This window comes from Lineus longissimus, chromosome 9 (assembly GCF_910592395.1).
Source record: "Lineus longissimus chromosome 9, tnLinLong1.2, whole genome shotgun sequence".
NCBI lineage: Eukaryota > Metazoa > Nemertea > Pilidiophora > Heteronemertea > Lineidae > Lineus > Lineus longissimus.
In genome coordinates, this window is record NC_088316.1 from 12,739,439 (window position 1) to 12,755,983 (window position 16,545).

At 42.3% G+C, this 16,545-nt stretch overlaps 2 protein-coding genes across 4 annotated transcripts in view; one reads left to right on the forward strand and one right to left on the reverse strand.

Annotated features, from left to right (window-relative positions):
* Positions 1-181: 181 nt before the first annotated feature.
* On the reverse strand, positions 182-6,288 carry LOC135493694 (trifunctional enzyme subunit beta, mitochondrial-like). Its single transcript, XM_064781218.1, has 12 exons — positions 6,182-6,288; positions 5,443-5,596; positions 5,102-5,133; positions 4,447-4,514; positions 3,825-3,912; positions 3,201-3,572; positions 2,759-2,883; positions 2,162-2,289; positions 1,613-1,700; positions 1,189-1,263; positions 742-906; positions 182-289 (listed from the first exon to the last, which is right to left on the reverse strand). The coding sequence occupies exons 1-12, from the start codon at positions 6,219-6,221 to the stop codon at positions 236-238; spliced, it is 1,389 nt and encodes a 462-aa protein (XP_064637288.1). The 5' UTR covers positions 6,222-6,288; the 3' UTR covers positions 182-235.
* Positions 6,289-10,594: 4,306 nt separating this feature from the next.
* The window catches only part of LOC135493830 (transient-receptor-potential-like protein), a 29,803-nt gene continuing 23,852 nt past the window's right edge, over positions 10,595-16,545 (forward strand). For all 3 annotated transcript variants that reach the window (XM_064781418.1, XM_064781421.1, XM_064781420.1), the window contains exon 1: positions 10,595-10,678. The gene's annotated coding sequence lies outside the window, so the exon portion shown is untranslated. The remainder of the gene's footprint in view (positions 10,679-16,545) is intronic.

Sequence of the window (16,545 nt, forward strand, 5' to 3'; positions counted from 1 at the left end):
GTAAAGAGAAACCTGTATGAACACAAATTTTAAATCTTACAGTGATGCATGTCTCATGGCCGGGGCTAAAATGGAGTTTTCATAAAAAATCGAACCGGTGCTGCAGTGTAAGTAATTTTTGCAAAGATAATTCGACAAACACAGTCAACAATATGACTTTACTTTATTTGCGAAAGGACTGTTATTAAATGTACAGGAAAGCCAAGATCAGACGTAAAAACGGATCCTACTGATATCATGAAGCGTTGCCGGGATGGTCGGGGTGCCGTTCAAGGATGATCGCATGCCCCTGCAAAGAGATGAATGAATCATGAATGAATGAATGAATGAGTGAATGAATGAATAAAATTTACACTTTTATACCGCAAAATCTTGAAAATGGCAACAGTCTTAGCCTTTTGAACATCTAGACTGAGTTCTTTCCAAAGTCTGGCCGCCTGCACAAGGAAGCTCCTGCCACCATACGTCTCCAGGCGATACCAAGGGATCCTCAGAAGACAGTTGTCTTCAGACCTCAGGGATCGCCCGGGGTCCAAGGATGGGAGGAGCTCAGATATGTAAGCAGGGGCAAGAGATGAGTCAAGGTTTCATATATTACATAATAGATTGGCCTTATCAGGAACCTGCAGACAAATTTAAAGTCACGACTGTATTGCAGCGTTCGTTACCAACCTAAATTGGTGACAACCTATTACAGGCAAAACAATTCAAAGTTCTGTAATATTTCCCCTGTGACTTTACCTGTCCGCCTGACGCACAGTTCGCATGAAGTCCCAAGCTACAATCTTCTTGGAGGAGCCGGTTTGCTAGTGTCACCAGTATCCTAATGCCAGAGGCGGAGAAAGGATGACCCAGGGCAATTGCTCCACCCCAGCTATTAAGCTTCTCTACTGGTAGGAGACCGACCTGATAAGAGAATCAAGAACCTGATAGAATGCCTAGATTTCAAAAATACATCATTTCCAGGGGCGTAGCAAGCGAGAAGTTAATCTCTTAATGCCCCCCAGTCGTGACCAAAACAAATTGTTTTTGACAATGATTTTTGCCGAAAATTTCAAAATTTACCCCCCTCAGGCAGCTAGCCGCGCCCCTTGTTTCTGTCATATATGGAAATCTATTGAATGTAGACAGTACGCTATGCATATGCTTGTTTTCATAATCTTCTCACACACGAAGGAAAAAGCTTACCTTTTCCTGCAGACCCAAACAATTGTTGGAAAACCACGTAGAATCCAGGGATTTTATGGTGGCTAAAACCTGGCCCTAGAGGAAAGGGAGAAATGGAGGGATCAACGAAGCTGATGTTTTGTAAGGGTAGCCTAAGGCTTATTTTGTGCCGATCCCTGGGCGTCACTGGGGGTCACCAGTTGCTGGGCCACTCAGGATGGTTCGAATCAGCGGCTTGAATTTTCGAGAACAGCTGTACATCATCGGTTAAACATCATTATGTTATCGAGAGAAATCTCAACTGGAGGATAATTTGTCGCAACTTTTAGTATTAATGCAAACCACGTTGAAGTGTTACGAGAGCGCGTGCGCATGATGTTTACAAATTCGCCGTGACGTCATCAGATATCCATCTATACAACTTGAGGAAAGCAGGAGATCCTACCGCAAATGTTTCTTGCAGCTCGAAAAGGTCTATATCTTTCAGGGTCATTCCAGACGATGATAGTACTCTTGGTATCGCATGTGCTTCTCTGAAAGTAAGGAAAGGAAGGAACGATCATGATTTTACCACCCTCTCGCCATACTCTTAATTACCCCTCCGTCTGTCCGTCCATCGATACGACGTAAACTCTCGAACTTGAGACTGCTTCAAGATTTTCTTTTCATATGCGGTAAAGGTGCAGCATATCTGTAGGCGCTGTTCGCTATTGAAAATCGCGTCGTTCCGATTCCCGCTTTCACCACCAGGGAGGCATTTGCTGAACACGGAAAAATTGCATTTTCTCCTTTACAAATCGACGGAATGTGATGAAATTTTTATGGTAGGTGGACCTTCTGCGAATACATCAAAGATCACATGAGTTTTTCGTTCCACCCAATTTTCAAGGTCACAGAGTTCCAGAATATTTTGACCAGGCCGTTCAAAACTCCATATTTTTAAGAACCTACTTCGTGGATTTCAGCTGCGTTGTGAAGTACACTTGAGACATACCCTAATAACATTTGATCCTTGGGGTCCTGGGCCACATAGCTATACTTTCCGATGTAAGCTTTAGGCACGAACCCCTGTTGCTTGGCAGACTCTTCTGACATTAGCAAACAACCAGCCGCACCATCCGCCTGAAAAACAGAGTACATGTATACCCGTTATCAAACCTATTCATATGAATGGACGGGACTTGGGAAGTCAAAACGCAGTCATTCGTTTTGACTTCTCGCGCGGGTCGATATCGCAACTTCTCCGGTCAGGCGCTCAAGGGCTAATTATGATAAAATGCTTTTGTCTTTACGGGGTTCTGTAGGGTTGCAGAATTCCTCCGTACATTCTAACATACTGTCGTGAAATTTTTACAGATGAACAAATCTGGTGAGAAAACTATATAACTACAGCACAAAATGGTTCGTTTAAGTCTTCTCAAAATGTTAACGTTGTGATATATTGCTTACATTCGAGCAGACCGTATATTGCAGCTCTCTGGTAACGTGCCTGGGGAAGAGAGAAAGCTGAGGTTTGTGACGTAACTGACGGTCACCAATTGAACATCGCGTGACCAATAGCCGAAATGTCATTGATTTTGAATATACTTACTAGAAACGAAGAATTGGCCGCTGTGACAGTTCCGTGAGGTTTAATGAAATACGGCTCTAAGTTTGTCATGGCTTCGAATGAGGTATGACGTATGCCGTTGTCGTTGGTAATCGTTACATCACTTCCTGATACCCGAAGAGAAAAAGGAAAGGTTCAGACTAGTGAAATGCATCAAAACGTATCGCCTCTGTCTTTCAATGCCGTTTTGCCCACCAGCCTGGGTACCACTGAAACGCACGACCCCCTCTACTTGGCGCTGACTGTCACTTGGGTATTGCATTGGCGTGACAAAGGGGTGGCGTCAATTTTGTCGGAGTTTTGATGTCATTTGGAGGATACCCTTTTCATTCGTGCATTAAATGTTAATGCGAAGATGGGTCTTAAAACCCGCAGTGAACATTCCCACCAAAAGACATGTTTTTTCCGGCAGACTCAAAATTACCTGGAATACCGAAAGGCATGACATCGACCAGGTATCCCTTGTCAACAGCAGCCTGGGCCCTCCGATGAGAATTCGCAGCATAATCGTCTTGCTCCTCTCTAGATATTGAAAATGCTGCGGCCAGTCTGTCTGCAGAATGGCCATATTCTTCACCGGTCGAGAACTCCGCCACGTCAGGAAGTTCTGGGGCGAACACAGAAGGGTCGGTCATCTTGGAAAGGAGTGCCACCCGGCGCCGCCATGTTTTCGCTCTGTTAAACTCAAGCATGATTTGTCGCATCTTGCGGCTGTGTCGTATCGGGATGTCTGACATGAGTTCCACTCCGCAGGCTAGGACCGTGTCACAGACACCCGAGCTGATCAGGTTCATACCTTGAACACAAAATGGAGTAGAAACGCAATGATGAATATCCACAGTGAAGCCAAAGAAATTTCAAAATCTCATCACCGTCAAAGCATCCATCTATGCAATTCTCCTTCCACGCGGTAACCATTGAGGTACAAGTATTCTCAATGTATGGATAGTACACAGGCACTGGCGAGAGTAGCCCGAAGTGATCGTAGAGAGCCAATATGCCAAATAATACAAAGCAAGCTTCCCCTGGTGGAAGAGAATATACTTGCCAGTTGTGACTGCCTGGTTAGACGACAAGCACGCATGTGCGAGTGTGTGAGCTGGAATTATGTCCGGGAAGCCTGCACCAAGCGCTGCCTACGGGGAAGACAATATATTTTTTAAAGTTGACGGGTCAAATAAACATTCCCGAGTAAGACCGAGGCCGAACTCTCGGGCATATTCGTGATGTGCATTTGGAATATACCCGTTACCCCCAGTGCACGAATCGAAAGCGGCGAGGCAGTGTCTGCAGACACCGTAGTGCACATCGACCAGCGTCCAGAGATCAGTATACCAAATATTCGGAGGAAAAAGTCTGAATATGATTAAGCCACTGACCTCCGCACTGTATCGGAATGTATATTTGTGACAAATTGACTCATAGGTTCTCATACGTGAGATTGAGGCAACCACGCATAATCCGGTGGATTATTATTTCTCAAATTACATGTAGCCCTTTTTAAAATTGTCAATTTTATGATGCTGCCCCGGGACGCGACGTCACGGAGCAGTGTCAGTTTTATGGACCGGTCACATGACGATGTTTGTCCAATCAAGTGCGGAGATTAATTTCGATGACGCTAGATAGTCGCTAAAACTGAACCATCGACCAGAAGTAATCATAATTACCTCTTTTGCCAAATTTGACGTCTTAATTTCTTGAAGGACGCTACCGATAACGATATAATCCACGAGCTCTAAAATGTGATACAATTAAATTGTAAGGAAGTGACTACTTGGCAAGCCCGGTGTGACAGCCGATATAGTCCCCCTGGAGTCATAGTCCGGTAGCATTGTATTTGACCAATTAAGCAGCATGATCTATTGTACCGCTAACCCTAACCAAAACATTTAGCAATGCGGGCTATTGTTACACGGACTATCAGCCCTAGGACTACTATCCCTTGCACACCGGCTTACCAAACAGCGACTTTTTCTTGTCCTGAATGGAGAGCCGAACTCATTAATATTAAAGTAAAGTCTCCAGCTCGCCAAACAGGGTAGATTTTTTACCTGTTTGGCAAGCCCGGCTGGCCGAACAGGGTGGCTTTTTAGTGCTGTTTGGCAAGCGGCTCTCCAAACAGGACAAAAACAGATGCCTGTTCGGCGAGCGGCTTGCCAAATAGACCCGGCCTAAATGTAATACAGTCTCAAGATTTCGCATGTTGACGAATAAGAAAACATCATAAAACTCGAAATGATAATGCATCTCGAAATATTTGAAGCGAACTTGTGTGACTTTTCACAATTATTTTGACACCTTGGCTGCTGAAGGCTATTTTACCTTTTCTTAGATTGGTCTTCTTCTGAACCAGCCTGCAAGGTAAGACGGAAGTGTGTAAATTTACAGAAAGAGGCGTCCATATCTTTTAGGAGTATCTCATACCCCCAAGCATATATCGTATTTTCGAGAGAGAGGTTTTTGGCCAAGCCTGTAGCTAGCTTTTAGGTTGGGGGGGGGGGGGGGGGGAATGCTCTCGTGGGGGAAAAAATTACTACCTTTTATCTTATTTCATTGAATTTATCATTGCTTATACAGAATTACGAATTACTATGTACACTCATTTCAGCATACCCTTTCCCCTCTGTTGGAAAAGAAGATGGGGACAAGAAGGTTATACATACTGCAGAATGCCCCTAGCTAGATCGTAGGGTGTTAGGTCCTGATAATCTGTGCCCATCTGTGCGAATGGCGTCCTCACACCGTCCACGAGTACAACCCTACGACCATAGCAACGCGGCTTCTGTTGAAGAGTTCTATGAGCATAACGAAGTGTCACTGTAACAATCATGAAAAAACAGTTGAATGATTATTGGTATTCATTAGGAAAGAGGAACCAGACTATAGTCCATTCGTAAATGTTATGGACTCATCGTTTGGGGCTCTGGAGGGCAAACTACTGGTTGGATTTCGTTGAAGTTTGGTTTTTATTGGTCTTCACCTCAAAACCAAACAGAATATTTTTCATTTAAGTAACCATGGTAACGAAATAAAAAACGTTGTATGCATTTGTGTACATTGACGTAGTGCATTGAATTCGGACATTTTTCGCTCGGTACGGTTTATTCTCGAAAAATCTGCATGAAAGTTTTTCAAAAATGATAAGAATCACGGAAAAAATGAGGAAAAAAATTGGACCGCTAAGGTTGTTTAGTATGTTAGCCTGGTCGGCTATTCAGACGAAAAAATCACACGATCTCAGGATGTTCATACTAAAAATCACACGAAAAACACATTTTGCGCTGAAAATATGGATTCGAGACGCAGACATACAAAGACTTTTACCAATTCTAGTATTAATATACAGCTTGCCATAATTATATATTATCCGATGTAGGTTAAAATCTGGAGAGAAAAGCTTACCTAGCGTTCGCAGCAAGTCGACATGCCTTGGTATGGCCATTTTTCCAATGCAATATTGACACTCCTCCACTTACTGCTCTGTTGATTTGACAACACGTTGTACCATTGGGCACCCCAGATATCGCACTTTATATCTAGTTTCTATACAACAGGGTGAAAAAGTGGCCGAGTTCTATTTAACATTCAAATAAGTCAATAAAGAAATAAAAACTGCAATAAAATACGGAGGTTAAGCCAGAACACGATAATATCGATTGCATATTTCAATAATTTTATTGGTACTTCGTCCACAAATATCTGATCTTTGTGCACTTTCCTTGACCCACTCTTTAAAAATTTGTAAAGTTCTCACCGAAGTGTGTTTGATGACACGTAGGGAGCACATAAAGTCCACTTCATTTGACATTTGCACTGAGATATCGGATACACGTTCCCGTACCTACTATATCTACACGATTTAGCGCATGTTGACATGGTGTACATTTGTATAAGTGTAGTAAAATGAGTCGAGAGGTCTTGAGAAACCGCGACCTGAAGTATCAGAAGGTGATCGCATATCCCCTTGTTCGGCATCATGAGGTCGAACAATGAGATAGGCGTTCACCATTGCGTTTCGGGTGATTTGCGAAAACTCCCTAATTTTACACTATAAATACGTGGTGAACCACGAAAACTCTGGGTCGACAAGTATTGGATTGGACTGGACTGGAGCGGCACCTTGGTATCTAGGAGTACTTGTCCTCGTATGCATGGGCCGCTGATTAGTTCTTTTTCCGATGCAAGCAACAGCAAAAGGCCGTGAGAATCTTGGCAGCTTCTTGTCGATAGAAAGCTAAGGTGAAGCCGTAGATTAGAAAGTTGCAGCAATAATTAATCACACTCACTTGATCAAAGAAAACACTGATACGCAAAGCAAGTGTTAACCTATCTCTATCGATAGTAGTGTCGTTATTAGCGAATAACATATATGTCCATATAATTGAAGCCGGTAATAAAAGTATGACGTATAACGTTGATACAGACATCAGAGAGATAATCAATCCGCCCTCTTTTGGCTGTTTCGTGACTGACTGCAATTCATCTCGCGCATACGTCCGCGATTTTATGATTCCTGTGATTATTGTTATATTGGCGACAAATATTAACCCACAAGGGAAATATATGTAAAGCGCTGTGTCGATCTGGAAAATTGCTGTCAGGAGTTCCCCAGCCGGGTAGAAACAGGCCTGGTTGCCATTGACATAAATCATTTCGATGAGGAACAACCGGTGAATGCTTACCGCAATAGCTGACAAACAGATCACGACAATAGCAACTCTCCTTTTTGCAGAGGTGAATTCTTGTCGTCGTAAAGGATACCAAACAACCATTGCTCTTTCTAAGGAGAATGTCGCGACGATCCAGCCAGATATGCATTCGGTTACGTGGACTGCAAATAAAATAAACTTGCACGACATGTCAGTCCCACCGATGTTGACCGAAATCTTATTAGTGGTGAGATCAGGAAGCCCATCACGAAGCCAGTAGCCTCCGCCATTCAGCAGCAGGGTTCCAGTATCAGCGACGGCCAGGCAGGTGAGGTACTCGGTCAGGGCATCGGCGCGCCTCCCAACTCGAAGAAAGATGACGAATGACAATGCGTTGCCGAAAATTCCGAATATCAGTAAAATCAGCAAACCATATGTCCTGAAGATTCGCAGGAACTGCTCAAACAGTTCCAAGGCATTGGAGTCCACTTGGTTGATAGGTGTACCTGAGGACATGATTTGTATGTGAACGTTACCTCTCTTGACTACATGCCCGGGATGTCTATGGCAGGAATTAATCGGGCATTTCAGAATCCTCTGCGCAGTCTTGATACATCAAACTACCGTATGTCCCAACTGAGCGATTTCAATGTCGGCACTGCCTTACAATTGACATGTGACAAATGGAACATTAGGAAGAAATCGAGACAGAATTGGTTAGATATCGCTGAAAACTTTTTGACTAACGTCAGCGTATTTCAAACATATCTACATGTATACAAAGAACTAGAAATTTGTTTAATACAGATCTCGAATTATAGAACAGATGAGCGTCAACATGAGTGTCAGATACAATCAATCAAAGTTATTAATAATCTTCCATCTAATCTCCTTACTTAGCCGTATACTTTATGATTTAGGTATAAGCAGAATATTTCAATGAGTGTATTTTTGATTATCTTTATCACATCATTGTAAGTTAGTGATTGTAAGTTGTTTTCAATGTTTTCAATAGATTCTGCGCCTGAATCGGAGGCCAATATTCCATCTTCTCCCTTAGGCTTGTCACTAGACATTCAATTGCTTAATTATAAGAAAGGATTAAGGTTTATACTGATGTCGCTGTCCTAAATGAGTAGAGAAATCAGTGTTTGTGATGTATGCCTAGTTTGGGGTACAAATTGCGGTTATATCTACCATATCTGCCTAAGTTGTGAAGATTATTGCACGTGCCCACAAAAAGACGGCTGAATGTCCATCTAGTGATCAATAAAGAAAAAAAGTGAACTATATAAATTTACATAGTTTTGCCCTTTCACAAAAATCCGAGTAGCCCTGTTGTTTTAACAAGTATGACGATGAGAGAGGTATCATTTTGATCCTATTGGTCTTGCCTTTAATAGCAATTCTTGCAAGTAACTAGGGGTTCAATTGCAATTGAGTAACATACGATTAAAAAACACATTTTATTGGGTTAAGTTTAGTTGTTCATTGTTCTCTGATCTATACTTGGTGCTACTCGTGATTTGTATCTCGCTACCCTGGTACCGATATCAAGTGGTGCCTGGAACTAGTTGTTGGCAAAGAACAGAAGAGGCCAGATGGCTTGATGCAGGAGAGCGGGATGGTGCGGCAGCTCGTCTTCGTCAGTGAAGTCTTGATTAAGACATAGTACGTAGGTTATGTATTGAGTTGTCCTTCTGGTGACCATCAGCCTTTGTAATGTTGTTGGTGATGGGAGTTGCGGATGGTTTACTCGTTTGCTCATAGATGCAGGCACTTGCGATAATAGACAGGTTTGGCAATCCGTAACGACGAGGAACGAAGGTTAGCGGTGTCATCAACACCCGTGCTGATTCACTGACGCGGCACTCATAAATCATATCTTATCTTATATCAATGCTGGGTTGTAGGATGAATAAAATGCCATGAAATACCGCTGCATATTTTGTACTTCGCTTGTAGCTCTTCGTATGGCTTGCGTTACCTACAAAGAATAGCCAAGTGAATGCATCCTCGTATTCCAAGCTTTTCAATACACTCCCGTAAAAGTTCACGACGTAGGAATGCAAAACCCTGAATCTGAGGATGAGTGAACTGCCAGAGTTGCCTTAAAGGCGTACTGCCGTTCGTGATTACTGGTGGTCCATGGCCAGGAAATTAGAAATGTAGTTATACGCAAAGCTGTAGTGCAGCTACATGTATATTGCATACGAATTTGCTGAAACTAGATATTGTATATGTATATCAGTCTACACAACGGCAATGTGGACATATTTACGCCACTGGAAGTTTTCAATTCAATTTCAAATTTGAAATTTTTAACGAACGGCGTGTGTCTTGAACGAATGAGGATATTTCATTTCATCTATGATTTCATTTGAGCGCCGTGCTTTGAAAAAGCACCCGGCTAGCCATTAAAAATACTGTTAATTGGCTCCCTTGCGCAATTAAATGTATAACTGTATAGTGTACATTGTCGTCTCCTATCAGTTTGCGTGTTTTTATGAAAGAGATGAATTTACGTAATCGGTGAAGGATATTGAAGATCGCGATAAACATACTCCGGACGCAGCGGACCGGCCTTGTCCTGTCGCTGGAAATCCAATTGATCACGCAATGGACTGCCCCGGGAGTGTAGGTAAACTTAAGGCGATATATGACTGCACACCAGGATCATTGTACGAACGACTTGCCATACGGTCGCACCTACATGTAGGCCTACATTCCCATTGTTCTATACTGTCTTGTCAAAGGGTTTTCACGGCAAATCTTCATCTGTCGACCCCCACGAGACAGCATGCATGATGGTCGGTAGGCCTAACCTGGCAAAGGCAAGTAAACGAAATGGCCGACTAAATCATGATGGCTTCCTATACCAAGATGGCTCAGAATGGAGCAATACCCTGCATGGTAGCGGCCGCCGATGTTAACAGATTGATCACTTCTATATTGACAACAATGGGTGAATGCATGCTGATAGCACCCAGGGACGCGCATGCACCGTCAATACAACGACAATATTATCCAAATCGTTGGTCGACGGTTATCAGAGAGAATTTCGCAAAAACTGCACCATCTATTCTCTTACTTTACGTTACCATGGAGATCTACGAAGTCGTTTCCCAATGCTGTTGTTGAGTGTTTGAGTTGCGTCTACAGATCTGTTAAGTCGGGTCGTCGATATGACACTTCCAGGGAAAGGAGAGTACGGTTGCCAGTGCATGGAAGTAATTGCTTTCTTAATAAGGTATGTACCTATTTAGTTTCCTTCAGGCCAGTGCGATAATTTAGTCTTTAAAATGAGTTGTTTTATGAAATGATATCATTGTTTGTTAAGATAATTGTCGTATCAATGTGGGTGTGTACCTGTTGTTCGTTGACTGCTTTTGCCCATAGGTCTAATAGTCGCATTATGCAAGGAATGCTTTCAGGGTACGTGTAACGTAAGTTTGTATCTTTCCTTCTGGGTTTATGATTTGATATACATGTACATGTAATCTTCTTAATCTCTTCCAAATCACCTCTTTCACCAGGAAACGAGAACCATGATTTCTTTGCAATATATTTCAGGGTCCATGCCCTTTTTCTGCAACCATGGTTACCATCTTAATAGATGCTACCATTTAGAACTTGATATGCGGTTATATGTATTTCTCATGTACTCGGAGCATGGCCATAGCGATTTAGCAGAATCTGCGAAAACTTAGTAGAAATAGCCTAAAATCAGTATGAGAGTATCAATATCATATATATGATAGATATTTGTACTATTCCATAATGTTTGAACCGGGATTTTTATCAAGCATTAAGAAAAAACAACATGCATGAACAAATTGTCTGCATGTTATTCTCGGACCATTTCCACATCGGCCGTAGTGGGGAGACAGAATGTGAGGAATAGTATAAATATTGTTGTATTTGATATCGTTATTGTCATTATAGGTTTCCGCCCAGTTTCTACAGTTTCTGAAGATTCCGCCAATTCGCCATGGCCTCAGACCGTGGCTAGCATTTCTCGATTTCAACCGTTGTCCAACTCGTTGTTGCCACAACAAGTACGCTTTTTTGCCCAACATTTTATTGTCCTAGTCGCAGTAGTAATTTTAGCAACACATTGCTAAATAACAATAGGCTGATGTTAGCAAACATTTTACATTATCTAATGAGCTATCGCGGCCGGCTTGAACAATCACTGCTAGCTATCAATCAATTAACATATCACCTTTTGTAAAATGATCAGGGTGTCTCAAAAAGACTGCACTCCTTCGTTAGAGGCAATCGTGGCGCCGTAGAAGAGAGTCGGCCTCGTGATCAAAAGCTCATTGTTTCGACTCCCACCCGAATTACTGCTCGGTTCTCCTCCTTGTCGAGTTCAGGTGATCGCCTTCTGATTGCTCCTTGAAACCCCTGACCAGAGTAATAATAATGTATACCAAAAGCGCTTTGAACAGGGAAATATGGAAAAGCGCTATAAGACCTCACTGAATATTATTATCATTATTGTTATTCTAGACATGTTATAGGGTCTGCACATCATTCCTCGATCTAGCCAAAGTCACTTTCCAAGTCGTGGTTATGGCCAACACACGACTGTGAATACAAACCCCTTAATCACATGCAAAACATGGAACTTTAAAAAATAGTTCAACAATACAGTCTTGTGACTGCACGATATCACTATATCCGGCAAGAGTTATGTTGGGTTTTTCCAAAAATACTTTGGTTGCAATGCCGTAGTACATGTGTACCAGTACATGTATATCTCTTTTTCTACGCATTTTAGAGTGCGCCACGTTTTGGCTGCAGCGGTTTTGGTATCGTAACCATTGTCACATTTCAATGTTTGATTGAGGTGTTTCGAAATTGATTCTTTACTGTCGCTGTACCTATGGATTGTTCCGCGGTCAATTATGAAACATCACTGGGGCTGGAGTTACCATCCGACTCAAATCCTTGGCTAGGCGTATCTCTATTTTGGTCTCATTTTGTCTCCACCCTCGTTGTGTTTGGTGTGGAGACAAGACCGTTAATGAATATTCATAGGTTGGAGTGTCGAGGCCTATCAATTAGACGAGTGCATGTTTTTAACTCTCAAGTACATATTTGGAGAGGTATTGAAAAAATATTTGCTGTGGCAAGTCTACAGATATAAAGAAATTATTTGATGAAAAAATTAATTTCGAATTTTGCTAATTGGGTAATAGTGTTTTGAGTTTTTTCTACCAGTTGGCTGAAAAGAGTGGAAATATCAAAGTCTGTCTAATTTGTCGATTATCAAAAAATTTCCGTGGTCAACTACCAGTTTATTTTTCACCATTTACTTGCCCGCCTGTCCGGAATATCATATCAAAATTTCAGATTCACAACCCCACGCAGTATTTGATGCGTCGCGGTCAAACATTGACAATTTAACTGCTAAAAGGCTTAAAAAATCAATGGTGGTCTTGTCTCTGAGACAATCAGTATCAATTTCCAAGCCTCGACATTGGTAACGGTTACCTAGTGATATTTGCACCGTATACTAGCGTATTTTTGCTAGTCCACAGCAAATGCTAGGTATCTTCTCATTGGGAGATTGAACCAGTATCTCCTGTTTTCACCTCTTTAATTCACATCAGTTTTTCCCCACGACTATCACGGACATCGGCACGTCCAGTCCGGATGTAACGGCAGTAGTCAACAATCTCCTGCATAAATCTGTCGGCCAAGCGTAGGTGATAAATATCCCAAAATGCAACGATACGGCGACAATGAGAAACGTGCTGGATGGCTGACACTGCAGCCAGTCGCGCGAATGGAATGAAGGAGGCAGCGATTTTTTACGGACAACTCATTGCTAATTGCCTTTATTTGCACGGAGGGCGGATTGGTCGAGTTGTTTTTCGTGATCTATGGTGAAAATGTCTCATTGCGGTGCCATTTGCGAAGGTTTGGGTCGTGACCGGCAGCTATTTTGGTGTAAAATATCGAAATGTGGTATTTTCTTGAGATGAGGAATTTCTTTTGTTAAAGAATTCATATTTTCATGTATGCGTAATATCGCCATCATACAAGACAACAGGTGATAACAAGAAAAATGACAGAGAATATCACTATGATCAAAGCGATCAAAATTTATTATTTCAAGGTTGGACTTAAACTTGTACAAATGATTGTAGAATGGCATTACTATGCATTACTCACAGTACAATTGTCGTACCCATTCTCCAAGCAGATCGATGTTGTTCCTCGGCTGCACAGGAGTCTTTCTGCGTAGCCTGATTCATCCCAAGGCCACCATTGAACACTTTAACGGAACTTTCAAACGTAGGAAAATCATGACTCAGTATGTTACCTCCCTTTTAATATTGACCACCTTGAGCCGAGTAAATACCCATCAATCAGTTATTGATCTTGGCGACACAATTGGATCTCGGATTAATGGTTATCTCGCGAAGACACTGGACGCTTCAACAAACGATCGGCCATCCTTTGCGGCCATTTTGTTGACGTCATTGCTTCATGAGTCATTCGGTATCAACTTCCAAGGTCAAAGTGGGATCGAACTACTGTCGATATCAATTCAAAATAAATCTGAAAATAAATTAGTTACCTAGATTTCGTAATCCGTACGGAAAACGAAGGACGAAGTAAGAAGGTCGGTTTTGTCGTAAAGCCATGTGCCAATTCACTTACGTGACACAATCTTTTATACTTAGTTATGGGAGAAATCGGGACAATTAAAAAAAAAACAATTGTCGACAAAATACATTTCCATTCTTCGTACTTGTCGATCGTAGCTCTTCGTAAGGCCTTCGAAACCTGTCTGATATGAACATCTTCTAAAAAACATTTGGTTTTAAAAAGCATTAACATGTTGGGGAAATAGAATTTGTATTTCGAGATTTTTAATCATCATAATCAAGAAATGTTTCGAAATCACTTTCACAATGGTCAAATGGTACCGTATATACTTCAGAGATTGTCTATCACATATTTGGAGGAATTTCTAGCCTTTATGTTAGAAAGCTGCCTTTTCTCGAGTTGTGCCCGACTCCACACGGACGCACCCGAACAAAAACCGAAGAATCCCATGTAGCTGTCGATCATTTGTTACACTTCTGTCAACACTTGACAATCTCTTTGATGACTTTAGTTAATCAATATGAACATGATGAGGCAAATGGATGATGATTGATCGCCAGTGCGAGGCGGTATTGATACTACGGCTTAACCGTGTTATCAAGCGGCTCACCTACTGACTGCGCCTGGCATTCCGGCCGTTTGTCAACAAACGGTCGCCCGGAATGAATCTGAACCACAGGCCACTTAATCAATGGTCGGTAAGGGGTTAAAAGTTTGTAAAATGTCTATGAAGGGTTGCGAGTAAGTTGAAGAACGAGAAGGAATCCTGAGAGGTTCCGTTAGGGGCCGAAATGTAGGAAACTTCCGCATTTTCATCAAGTTCACCCCCTGCACATCAATGCACTACACAATGTACAGGGGGCGAAGTTTCTTGCCTTTCGGTCTCTTTGAGACCTCTTTGGATTTTGTGCATGCTCCCTCTTCCGCCCGAACCCTTTTACCGTGTTTTGACCCCTAAATATAGCGATGTGATCGTCAAGCCACCCTCCAAACGGCTATCCTAAAAACAGCTTCACGCACGGGCACTATACACAGCAAAATGAATTACAGAGCCGGGGAATCCAAGTAAACCAAATAGCGTTGGTTCACGAATTCCAGCCCTTGTTTTGATCCCACAGGCAGTCAGTATCAGTCTCGATGTACTTCGTACCAAGACGTGCAACGGTCCAAAACAATCAATGATAGCAATGTCTCTTGCTGATAGTGATAATGGTGATCATTGAGTAGCAATGTCGGCCTTATTTGATATGAGACACATCATGTCACTATAAGTGTGTATTTGACGCGTCGGCTTCATTTCAAAAAGGCCAATGATCGGTTTTTGAGACCATTAAAACCCGATTCCCTCTTTCAAAATGCTCAGTCAATTGTACCGTTTTGTACATTCAATAAACCCACATTATTGCTCGTCTCCTATGGGACCTGCTACCATGGCAACGACATAAACACAACCAAGAGTGACCATTAGTGCGTCAGCTTCCTGTTTAGGGACCGGTATTGATATAGTCAGGCTTTCAGGTTGAATACCTCCCTGGTGCAGGGGAGTAAAATGTTTTTTTCTTGGGCGACTGGATCAACAGGTAGTTTGGACTCGATAAGAAATTCCAGTAGATTATCTATGCGCAGATTACCAGCCGTCCTCCAAACTATGGAGTCATTTTCTAGATGCTGCGATGTCAGTTCTAGTTCTATAATTGAATCACACTCTTTTCTCCAAGTGGCAAAAATGTGTCGGAGACAACGTTTTCAATAACAAAATAAACGAGGCAAAATTGCGTGTTTTTTACATTCAATGAGTGATTTCACTATACTCCGGACGCGGTGGATGGGTCTACTCCCTCCCCTCGTCCCTCGGATTGACACATTGACAATATATATTTTGCATTCGAAATTTCGCTCTTCAGCGGCAAACTACGGCGGTTTACCACTACAGTGGAATCAAGCCTTCATTGACCCAATGTCCGGAGTGATTTCAAAGATTTTCTCATGGAAATCGTTTTCTGCTACGGAATACGTGGTTCATCACATTTCCACTAGGGGTCTCCAAGGACTTCTCGATTTGGTGATCACTTAATCGATTTTCTCGGATGATTGCCTGGATCAAGGGGAAAATATCTGCCTTGATTTATTGGGTGGGTATCGTGGGCAAGTTGAAATGTTGGCTGGGATGTTGGCAGTTTGGGAAACCAACTACACGAGGGCGTTATGGTCGGGGTTGGCGAGCACAAAGAGGCATTCTACAAATTAAGTTATCCTCAGAGAAAATAAACTTTCGCTGAAAATATTTATTTGAAAAGTTCTACCATGATACAGCTTTGGTGACGTCACCGATTCTCAGGAGGCTCGCTCTGGTACAACTATCAAAGTATAACGGTCACCGGTTTTGCCACTTTTTATATGTTCCCTCGTTGTCTAGGATTCCCCCAATCTCCTAGCCTCGCCATTAGTAACGGTTTCACCGTGTACTAGCGTTCTTTCGCTCCGAAGCAA